Genomic DNA, 12227 nt, shown 5'->3' on the forward strand with positions numbered 1-12227 from the left:
GCTGTATTTGCAGGGATCTGCTTCAGTGCTCTTTAACTATGATTATTTAAAAAAAAAAGCAAACAAAAATAATTCATGAACTGATTTGTATATTGTATAGCACTGATCCTTCGTATCATTTTAAAATATGGTGTCTACTGAAACTTTCAACTGAGGCCTTTAACTAAAACAAATCTTTAACTTCTAAGGTTAGACTTTTCAGTTTGGCTTCAACTTGTTCTCTGAAATTGAACCCTCATTATTTTCACCCACAATTTTGAAAATGTAGTCACTTCTGTGTGCAATAATGGAATTTAGACTTTGAACTATATGAGTTATGGAACAATTAAATATACCTTTTAATTCTGTTTGCAATGCTGGGTGGACATAATTGCTAGTACAATTTTAACATCCTATTTTGATATAAGAAACTGAATTTTTGTAACAAATCATTGTTTTCATAAACTATATGATAGCTAGTCTAAAAAAGAAACTTTTCAGCTTAAAAAAACAAAAGCAAAATTCTTGTGTGGTCACTTTTAAACAAGTTTAAACCTAGTTTCTGTTGATTTAGCTTAAGTCAATTCCTTACTGAATTACACTAAATCAGTATACACAGTCTAAAATTCTGTTTGAGTGTACACATGTGGGCTTGCATTAATTTAACAAAATTGGTTTTAAACAGCCCTTTAGTTAAACTGATTCAAACCCTGACTGTGTTGCTCTACAAGACCCATCTACATGAAACATAGAATCATAGAAATGTAGAGCTGGAAGAGACCTCGAGAAGTCATCAAGGCCAGCCTTCTGCGCTGTGCCAGGACCAAGTAAACCCCTAGATCATCCCTGGCAGGTGTTTGGGCAACTTGTTTTTAAAAACTTTCAGTGATGGGAACTCCATGACCTCCATCGGTTCCCTATTCCATAGCTTGACTACCCTTATACTTAGAAAACTTTTCCTAATATCTAAATCTTGTAGCAGATTAAACCCATTACTACTTGTCCTACCTTCAGTGGACATGGAGAACAGTTGATCACCATCCTCTTATATAATAGTCTTTAAGGTATTGGAAGACTATTATCAGGTCACCCCTCAGTCTTCTTTTCTGAAGACTAACCATGCCCAGTTTTTTCAACCTTTCCTCACACATCAAGTTTTCTAAACCGTTTTATTATTTTTGTTGCTCTCCCCTGGACTCTTTCGAATTTGTCCACATTCCTCCTAAATTGTGGTGCCCAGAATTGGACATGGTCCTTCAGTGGGAGTCTCACCAGCATTAAGTAGAGAGGGACTATTACCTTGCCGTGTCTTACATATAACACTCCTGTTAATCCACCCCAGAATCATAATCCTCTTTTTTTGCCGCTGCATCACATGAACGACTCGTACTCAGTTTGTGGTCCACTATAACCCCAGATCCTTTTCAGCAGTACTACCACCTAGACAGTTATTCCCCATTTTGTAGTTGTGCAGGTTGGTGTCATCTGCAGATTTTATAAGCATACTCTGCACTCCATTATCCAAGTCATTAATGAAAATATTGAAGATTACCAGACCCAGGGCTGACCCCACTAGATGCATTGTCCCAACTTGACAGCAAACCATTGATAACTACCCTTAAAGTAAGGTCTTTAAACCAGTTGTGCACTCACTTTTATAGTAAATTTATCTAGACCACATTTTCCAGGTTTGGTTACAAGAGTGTCATGCAGAACTCTGTCAAAAGCCTAACTAAAATCAAGGTATATCATGACTACTGCTTCTCCCCATCTACTATGTCATAATCCTATCAAAGAAGGAAATTAAGTTGGTTTGGCTCACAATTCGATTGTCTAATAATTTACTCCAATATCTTTCCATATATTGAAGTTAGGCTGACTGGTCTGTAATTCCCTGGCTTACCCATGGATTATAAAAGAATAAAATAAAATGTTTTTTAAAAACCTTAGGATTATTAAAAAATGGTACCCTAGGATTAATTTAGTCAGGTCCTGCTGATTTGAATACATCTAACTTATCTAAATATTCTTTAACCTGTTCTTTCCTTTTTCCTATTTTGGCTTGTATTTTTTCCCCTTAGTTGTCAATGTTAATTGTGTTATACATGAAATGCTGGTTTTATGTTCCTCCATATCATTTTTCTAACTAATTTTCCCTCCCTTCTTTTCCACCCCTTTTTCTTGCTGAAACAGGACATAGCAGATCCTTTCTTTGCTTATTGTAAACAGCATGCGGACCGGTTAGACAGAAAATGGAAACGGAAGAACTACTTGGCTTTACAGTCTTATTGCAAAATGTCCTTGCAGGAAAGAGAGAAACAGCTCTCGCCAGAAGCACAGGTATTGTACTCGTGCCAAAGCTGCATGTGTGTTAATCATCAATGTTAAATGAGAAGAGGGGGAAGAGGAAGGTGGAATTACGGCGGTTGAAAATGAAATTTGGACTACATTGATGGCATATGGTCAATTAATATGACAGTGAATTATCTTTAGATTGGATTCTCTAAGAGTGAATGACCCCATAATATAATCCTTGAAAAGGTGCACATGCAAGCATCTGAATGGAAATAATCCTGATTAGTTTATATAATTCTCTATTATATCAGAATAATTTTTAATTCTTTTAAATTCCATAGTTGCATTTATTTTACTTCTAATTTTTATTTCAAGATTCTAAAAAGATAAAAATCAGTCAAAGCAGCCACGATTTTAGATACTTTGCTATGTGTATGCTAGAAGAAAGTTCCGCCTTCTCCCTTAGTTATTACAAGGAGCTAGTAGCAAAGCCTACTTTTAAGGTTGCCTCAATACTTTATAATATAAGACCCCTATTTTCAGTTGCTTCTATGTTTTAGTCCTTCAGGCTAAAATGTTCCATGCTAGTGTGTCTGCTTTAGGGATGTGTGTGTGTGTGTGTGTGTGTGTATGTGTAGACTATTTCAGTAAAAGTGATTCAGCTGTTTCTCAGGCCTTGTCTACACGACAGAAGTAAATCGAAGTTATCTAAATCGATTTTATAAAACCGAATTTATAAAATCAATTTAGAGCGTCCATACCTAAAATCTAAAATCGAATTTGTGCATCCATGGCCCACGTCTTGCGTCGATTTCAGGAGCGGTGCACTGTGGGTAGCTGTTACACAGCTATCCCATAGTTCCCACTTCCTGGTTGACAGCCCAGTGCCTGCTGGGACCAAAAACATTGTCCCGGGTGGTGCTGGGTACAGCCTCACCCCTCCCTTTGTGAAAGCAGCAGCCAACCATTCCGCGCCGTTTTTCCTGGGTGAAGAGAGCAAACGCCATAGCACAGCAAGCATGGACCCTGCTGAGACCATGGACCCTGCTGAGACCATGACGCAATCGTGCAAGTTTTAAACAGCTCGCACACTCTCGTGCCGTCTGTGCTGAGCCATGACCTGCAAATTCAGGAGGAGAGGGGGGGAGAGGAGGAGGGACAGGAGGAGGACTTGGAGTTGGAGGAGGCAGCTGCGCACCGACAAGAGCGATGATGATGATGATGACGACATAGAGACTGATCTCTCCCTAACTGCAGACCCAGCATTTTGGAGCTACTGCTGGTAATGGGTCAGCTTCTGCCCATTGAACGCCGATTTTGGGCACGGGAACAAGCACAGACTGGTGGGACCGCATAGTTTTGCAGGTGTGGGACGATTCCCAGTGGCTGCATAACTTTCGCATGCGTAAGAGTACTTTCTTTGAACTTTGTGACTTGCTTTCCCTGCCCTGAAACGCCATAATCTAACATGAGAGCAGCTCTCACTGTGGAGAAGTGAGTGGCAATAGCCCTCTGGAAGCTTGCAACTCCAGACAGCTACCGGTCAGTCGCGAATCAATTTGGAGTGGGAAAATCTACCGTGGAGGCTGCTGTGATGCAAGTAGCCAAAGCAATCGTTAAGCTGCTGCTACGAAAGTTTGTGACTCTGGGAAAACGTGCAGGTCATAGTGGATGGCTTTGCTGCAATGGGATTCCCTAACTGTGGAGGGGCCATAGATGGAACCCATATCCCTATCTTGGCCCCAGAGCACCAGGGCGTCGAGTACGTGAACCGCAAGGGGTACTTTTCCATGGTGCTGCAAGCACTGGTGGATCACAAGGGACGTTTCACCAGCATCCACGTGGATGGCCAGGAAGGGTTCATGACGTGCGCGTCTTCAGAAACAGTACTCTCTTTAAACGGCTGCATCAAGGAAATTACTTCCCAGACCAGAAAATAACAGTGGGCGATGTTGAGATGCCTGTCGTTATCCTGGGTGACCCAGCCTACCCCTTGATGCCATGGCTCATGAAGCCATACACAGGCAGCCTGGACAGTGGTCAGGAGCTGTTCAACTACAGGCTGAGCAAGTGCAGGATGGTGATAGAGTGTGCATTTGGGCGTTTAAAAGCACGTTTTAGGTCATTACTCACTCGCTCAGACCTCAGCCCAAAGACTGTCCCCTTAGCTATTGCTGCTTGCTGTGTGCTCCACAATCTCTGTGAGAGTAAGGGGGATACCTTTATGGCGGGGTGGGAGCTGAGGCTAATCGCCTGGCCGCTGACTACGAGCAGCAGACACCAGGGCGATTAGAAGAGCACACCAGGAGGCGGTGCGCATCAGAGAAGCCCGAAAATGTGTTTCGTCGCGGCCAGGGTATGGTGTGATTGCAGTGCTTCTTTCCCTTGATGTACACTCCTGCCTCTATTGACTCCCTGTAAGCAACCCACCGTCCCCCTTTACTTACAGCTTGCTGCAGGACTTTCAAAAATCAACCCCCCACCCTTTTCATTACATGTGGCTGAAGGAAAGAAAGCCAGTATGTTTTAAAAATCATTTAATCTTTATTAAAACTCATTTGTTATTGCTTTAAAAACATGCGTTCTTTTTTAAAGGATCATTCCCTGTAATAAAAGCACCCTCCCCCCTTTGGATGTATGTCTGATTAGAAAGGAACTATATTCAGAGGCACAGATTTATCTAGGTATCCCTGAAAGCTGTGCTTTGGGAGGGGATCACAGGTAAGGAAAAGCCCATGAAATACATTTCAGCTTAATTACAGCCTTTGGTTGGGCTCTCCATGGGGGTGGAGTGTGCTGGTGCAGGAAGCCTTCCCCCACGCGTTCTAAACACGTCTGCGTGAGGGAGATATGGAACTTGGGGAGCTTGGAGGGTGATTAACATGGACTGCAGTGGACTGCTGTAGTGCTGTTCCTGAACAATCACCATGCGTCTGAGATATCAGTGTGATCACGCAGGCAGCTCCAGCGTTCCATCACGCCAGCGCTTATCTTCCTCCCTGCACCTCTGATCTTCCTGCCTGTCTTCCTTGCGCCACCTCTCTTCTACCTGCGGTCTTCCTCCCGCCACCTCTGTTCTTCCTCCCGCCACCTCTCATCTCGAGCGTCTCTCCTGTCCTCCCGAGCCTCTCTCCTGTCCTCCCGGTCACTGGCATCTTTCTTGTATTTTGCTATCAGTTCCTTCAAAATCACTATGATGAGCTTTGTTACTGTGGCTGACTTCCATGACTTCTGAAAACATTTCATCTCTCTGTTCTCCTTTTCCTCCGCCTTTTGGTTAGCATTGCAGATGGGTAGGGAGTGCAGAACACTGCACAGCTGTATGGGGAGGTAGAGAGAGAAGTATGTAAAAAGATACATTTCATAGAACAATGATTCCACTCACTCACACAGCACAAAACTATGCACCTTACATAGGACATGTGATTTCACTACAAGGTCACATTTTTCATCTTTTAATACTGGGAGACTCTGTCCCTGGGCTCAGAGCACAGTACAGATGCAGCTTGCCGGTACTGCCATTATAAATTTGCTTCCAAGCAGCCATGGTAAGTCTTTATGTTTGTCTCACCCCTCCCTGCTAAAGCATCATCGTAGCACAACTCCCCTCCACCCAGCTACATGGAAGTGGCATTACAGTAGCATAATGGCCATGTTTGCTCTCCTAATTACAAATAAATTACTTATTTCAACCAGGTCACAATGAACGATAGAACTCTGGTGAGAGTTACAGCAGAAGAGGCAGAGCGAATGTTTCATGCCTGTGATCAGAGTCCTGGCGCTTATGCATCTATGCTTGTGAAGCAATGATTCCAAATTACGTCATGCATGCCTGGAGGGGCAAAGCATCTTTCATTGGAGGACCGGATAAGGCAGCATTGCCCCGAAATTTACTGAAAGGCTCTTTGCCTGCAATATCAATTCATGGAGATTTCTTGGGAGGATTTTTTCATTCCATCCCCAGACATGTTAAGGAACTTTTCATGTAACTGTAATGGCTAAAAAGAAATGACACGCATGCTTAAAAATTGATAATTAAAAACGCTAGTTTTTAAATATGACTGATTTAAACATTTACTCACCGCTGGTCCCTTCCATGGCTTCACTTTCTGTGATAGTGGCTTGATTAGCCTGCTGCAAGGTTAAATCTTGGGTCAGAAACAACTCCTGGCTGCTGTTGGTAATTGAGAGCTGTGTGCTATCAGCAATGTCTCCCTCCTGTCCCTCTTCCTGATCTTTCCCCTCTGCAGAATCCTCAGCCACGGTTGATACTGCAACCAGGTCATCTGAATCCACGGTCAAGGATGGGCTACTGGTAGCCAAGCCCCCAAAAATTGCATGGAGCTCTGCATAGAACCTGCATCTTTTAGGAGCAACTCCAGATCTCCCGTTTGCCTCTCTGGTTTCTGGTATGCCTGTCTGAGTTCTTTTACTTTAATCCTGCATTGCAAGAGTCCCTGCTGTGTCCTTTTGCAATCATAGACTTTGAAATTCTTTCAAATACTTTCTCATTCCGTTTTGTTGACGAACGGAGTTAAAGGGCTCCAGCATGGACCCAAGAAGAGCTTTTGGATCTCATTGCTATCTGGGTGAGGATTCAGTGCTTTCAGAACTCCGTTCTCAGGAGACTGCATTTTTAAAGGTGCAGCGTGATTAACTGCTGCTCAGAGCCCCACGGTGGACAAACAGGAAACTGATTCAAACCTCCACGGGTCTTTTCCTGTTTACCTGGCCAGTGCATAGGAGTTTTGAGTGCTGTCCAGAGTGGTCAGTGGTGATCTGTGGGATAGCTCCTGGAGGCCATTAACTTCGATTTCCGTCCACACAGTACTAAATTTGAATTAGTAAAATCGATTTTAGGGTTACTCCTGTGGTTTAGAAGGAGTACTAAAATCGATTTAAATAGCCCTTTAATTCGAATTACAGGGCTGCGTCGTGTGGACGGGTGCACAATAAATTCGAATTAACGCCATTTAATTCGAATTAAAGGCGTCGTGTAGACAAGCCCTCAGAATGAGGTTAGGGAAAATCTGTTTTGCCCATGCTAAATTATTTCATTAATTTAAATGAGAAACTCTGGTGCCTGTGTGGTTTGAAGAAGGGACTTCTTCAACAGGTTTTTTGCTGGTCTCATGAAAATCCACCAAAATTGGAAAATTTATAATCCTCTAAAAAATTTCAGTTTCTATATACTCAGTGGATGATAGTTTTAAAACACTCAGAAGGTTCCATTTGTACTGGGCATGCCCCAGACCTGGGCTAAGTAGGAGTTTACATGCAGTTTTTCCTCCCAACTGTCGGACTGCTGTGACATCAGAGACAAGAATTGAGAGGAGGGAGACTGACTCTGTGCTTCAAGGCCAGGATGTGCAGAGACTGACTGTGGGGCAGAAAAGTGACTGAGAGAAACTGTAAGAGGATAAGGATGATGGTGGCAGAAGCAAGCTGTGGATCTATATAAAAGTGGCAGAAATGATGGACGAGGGGGAAAAAAAAAGGCTCTGTAACCAATGCCTAAATTGTAAAGATCTTTGCTGTGAATCTCATAGACTGTATGGCCAGAAGGGACCATCATGATCATCTACTCTGACCTCCTGCACGTTTCAGGCCATGGAACCTCACCCACTCACTCCTGTAATAGACCTATACTCTCTGGAGGACTTGCTGACGTCCTCAAATCATGTTTTAAAGACATCAAGTTATAGAGAATGCACTATTTACACTAGTTTAAAACTGCAAGTGACCCATGCTGCAGAAGAAGGCAAAACCTGCCCCCAGGGTCTCTGCCAATCTGACCACAGGAAAATTCATTCCTGACCCCAAATACGTCGATCATTTGGACCCTGAGCATTTCAACAAGACCCAGCAGCCAGACACCAGAAAAGAATTCCCTATGGTAACTCAAAGTCCTCCCCGGCCATTGGAGTTATTTGCTTCTAGCAGTCACAGATAGGCTATATATATATCTTTGTAGGCCTGAGTCAAGATTTAAAAAAATGGGTGCCTAAAATTAGGATCCTAAATCTTTATTTATACACCTAAATTAATGGCCTGATTTTCAAGAGAGCTGAGCACCGTCATGTTCAGAAGAGTGAGTGTACAGATTGTTCTCATCCCTGTACCCTAATAGATATTATAAATGTTTCTTGTTCCTGCCCTCATTCTGTATTTCCAGTCTCTCTAGATTAATGGTGTTAAATTTGTGTTAATACATGTTCTGTCATGAAGGCTGAATTATCCATTCATTTAGGGGCCCCATTTAGAGGCCATCACTTTAACTAGTGAAGCTAAATATCACATTGAAAGACAAAGACTAATTAAAGAAGTATATGTGTGGGTGAAACTTTCCCCTCCATGCGTCCCTCCATGTCTAACCATTGTTCGTCCTTCTTGTGAATGTTTCCTCTTTTCTCCTACCCACTTGCCCAACTTTGCGCATCCTCAGCCTCTCTTTTTCTCTCCCTAGTAGCGACAAGGTACTTTGTAGTTTTTACTGCACGGAGCTATACGACTACTAGGGGCCCTACCAAATTCACGGTCCACTTTGATCAATTTCATGGCCAGAGGGTTTTAAAATTGGTTAATTTCATGTTTTCATATGTTTATATCTGAAATTTTAGTAACTGAGGGGGTTCTGACGCAAAAGAGGGTCATGGGGGGTTGCAAAGCTGTTGTAGGGGGAAGTTGCGGTATTCGCACCCTCTATTTTGCTTTGCCTTCAGAATTGGGCTCTGAAGGTTGCAGCCGTGGAGCTTCCTGCAGCTGGGAGAGGATCCCAGAGGTAGGGCTGATCTCCTCTGTGCTGCTGGGAGAGCCCCAGCTGGGAGCTTCTAGCTGCTAGTCTGGGCTGGGCTGGGGAGGGACACGACTTCCTCTTCCCCTGCTTGGCTGCTCTGGGGGGTTTGACACCCTTCTCCAGATCATGCTGGTCATAAGCTAGTAAGTTGAACTGCTGAGTTAACTGGTATTCCTCAAGCGTAGCATGTATATACATGTTTTTGCCTCTCTCTCACATGCAAGGGTATCTCATACCATGTGTTGGGGAAGTTGGATTAATACTCTATAGTTTAACTTCCTCTTCATGCAGGTGAGTATACAAGCTGTAACTGGTACTCAGCTGGATTCATGCCTGTTGTAGTTTTTATGCTAGTATTATTGTCTTCCACTGCAAAGACATTCTGCAGGCAGTATTTTCCAATTACATATAATAACTTGATTGTCTGGCGTTGGTCTTCCAGACATCCAAAATATACAGATGCTGTCAGCAATATAAACAGTGTGCCTCTAGTATCAAAGGGGTAGCCGTGTTAGTCTGGATCTGTAAAAGCAGCAAAGAATCCTGTGGCACCTTATAGACTAACAGACGTTTTGGAGCATGATCTTTCGTGGGTGAATACCCACTTCGTCAGATGCATCTGACGAAGTGGGTATTCACCCACGAAAGCTCATGCTCCAAAACGTCTGTTAGCCTATAAGGTGCCACAAGATTCTTTGCTGCTTTTAGTGTGCTCTTTTGCTTTTGTCTGTGAATTTCCTTAATGTCAGCTAGTGTATAAAGAGGCATGTGTGGGCAGTGCTATAACTGGGAAAGGAGTTCCTACAAAAGAGGGTCATAGACTTGGCATAAGTGTCAGCCAGCAGATTTAGATGGGCATTTATGCCGGCAGTATACTCAAATCTTAATCTATTTTCTGATACTTAAGCCAAGGGTTTTACCCACTTTTTGAGCATAGCCAGTTCCACCTACTTGCCAGCAGATTGCCAGAAGACCACTTACGTTAATAGTCTCGTTGAAGGTGGTATTCCCAGAAAGAAAGTTCTGAATATTACTCCATTTGACTTCACAAACCCAAGGTTAAGAAAATACAGTGCCAGTTAACTATAAATGTCAAAGTAAAATCAAATGATATTCGTGCTGTATGTGGTTTTGCCTGTTGAGTTATCACATCTTAAAGCATTGAAAAATGCTGGTTTAGATTGTGCATTTTTTCTTATTGAAAGTAGTGCCTAGTGTACATGTAATCTAAAGGAAGGTTAAGTTTACTGGCAAAAGTGATTTGGATTCCATTTTACACTATTTTATTCTGTTTTAATTTTCTGGGAATTTGATTGTAGGCCCGAATCAATGCCAGACTGCAGCAGTATCGTGCCAAGGCAGAATTAGCTCGTACCACCAGGCCTCAGGCATGGGTTCCCAGGGAGAAGCTGCCACGACCACTCACTAGCAGTGCTTCAGCCATACGTAAGCTGATGCGGAAAGCTGAATTAATGGGAATTAGTACAGACATCTTTCCAGTGGACACTTCAGATACCAGTTCCAGTGTGGATGGAAGGAGAAAACATAAGCAACCAGCTCTGACGGCTGATTTTGTCAATTATTATCTTGGTAAGGATGAGAATATGAAATTTAAGTTTCTTAAACCATATAGACCAGGGTTCAGCAACCTGCGGTGAGCTGATTTTTAGTGGCACTCTGCTGCCAGCTGTGGTCCCAGCCGCCGGCCCCGCTCAGCCCACTGCTGGCCTGAATGGATGGAACCCCGGGCCAGCAGCGAGCTGAGCAGGGCCTGTGGCTGGGACCCCAACTGGCAGGGGCCGGTGGACAGATCCCCAGACCGTCTGGGGTTCTGTCCGCCGGCCCCTGTAAATGTAAAATGTATTACTGGCACGTGAAACCTTAAATTAATTAAGACTTGGTACACCACTTCTCAAAGCTTGCCGGCCCCTGATATAGACAGTGCTCCACAGCTATTGATTTTGTGTTATATGATGTTTTGAAGAAAACATTTGACTAATTATAGAAAGAGAGAGGAGAGGGTTTGGTTGAAGTAACAGTATGCTCGTGTGTGTGTGTATATATATATTTTTTTTCTTATAATCATAAGAGAAAAAGCTATCATTGCTCATTCAAATGAATGCAGAGTTCACACTCAGTATCTCAATATGCTAAAGTAAGTTAAGGTGCCTTTTTAAACATATCTCTTTTGTGAATTAAATTCCTTCAAACATAAACAGCAGGGAGTATGTTTTTGTTGACAGGCCTGGAAGGGTAGATAATTGTCACCTTTTTTGTTTTGTCCTCTTTGAAGTAAGGTGGAATAGCATCTCTCTTCCCTCTGAACATCCCTAGCAAAATCTTGGGCGCTGTGTCTTTAGGTCCTCAGTACTCTGTTTCCATTTTAGAAGGGCATGCTCTTGTGATTGAGGTCAGCTGGTTTAGCTTGAGGTGACCAATCAGTGCACATCACCAAACAGTTATCTCACTCTGACTTTGCCCACGTAGCAAAAGCATGTGGCAGAGAGCTGGGAGGTTCAAATTTTTTTTAAAAAGATTTGATGTGGGTTAACTGCATCTAGAAACTGAAAAAAAAAATAGCAAATTAAAAAAAAATGCCAAAACAGATTTTTTTCAAAGGACTAGATTTGAAGAGGTAGACTTGGTGATGATGCCTTATTATTTTTATCCCAGTGATTAGGGCAGTCACACTACAGACGCACACTGGTATATTCCCCTAGCCCGTGGCCCTGGGTAGTATCATGCAATGGGGCAGACTCAAGTTCTGATCCCTTCTCCATATCAGCAGAGAGGAGAATTGAATCTGTATTTCCCACATCCTGAGTGAGGGCTCTAATCACTTGATCAAAAGTTATAAGGAGGGTTCTGGCAATCACCTCCATCTCACCACTGCCTTTTCTGGCTGTTTTGAGAATGGCACCCAAGTACTGAAAATAAAAATGTTCCAAAACTGCTCACAAACTTGTGTCATATTCAAGAATAGTTTTTGGATAACCAAAACTGCATTTTTTCAAATAAACTATTCATCCAAAAAACTTTTCCCAGCTCTACATGGTGGGAGAGTTCTTGTATTCCATCACTTTCATAGATCATTTAACAGGACAGTGGCCTGTAATTTGATACCCTGCCCCCCCCCCGCCCCGCCCGGTAGTAGTAG

The 12227-nt window shown here is 42.9% G+C and overlaps 1 protein-coding gene across 5 annotated transcripts in view; it reads left to right on the top strand.

Moving 5' to 3' along the window:
* The window catches only part of PHF14 (PHD finger protein 14), a 302948-nt gene that overhangs the window by 71290 nt on the left and 219431 nt on the right, over positions 1–12227 (top strand). For all 5 annotated transcript variants that reach the window (XM_075062378.1, XM_075062380.1, XM_075062379.1 and 2 more), the window contains exons 8-9: positions 2173–2319; positions 10390–10660. In XM_075062378.1, coding sequence (XP_074918479.1) covers positions 2173–2319; positions 10390–10660 — 418 coding nt within the window. The remainder of the gene's footprint in view (positions 1–2172; positions 2320–10389; positions 10661–12227) is intronic.

Source organism: Chelonoidis abingdonii, chromosome 2 (assembly GCF_003597395.2).
Source record: "Chelonoidis abingdonii isolate Lonesome George chromosome 2, CheloAbing_2.0, whole genome shotgun sequence".
NCBI lineage: Eukaryota > Metazoa > Chordata > Testudines > Testudinidae > Chelonoidis > Chelonoidis abingdonii.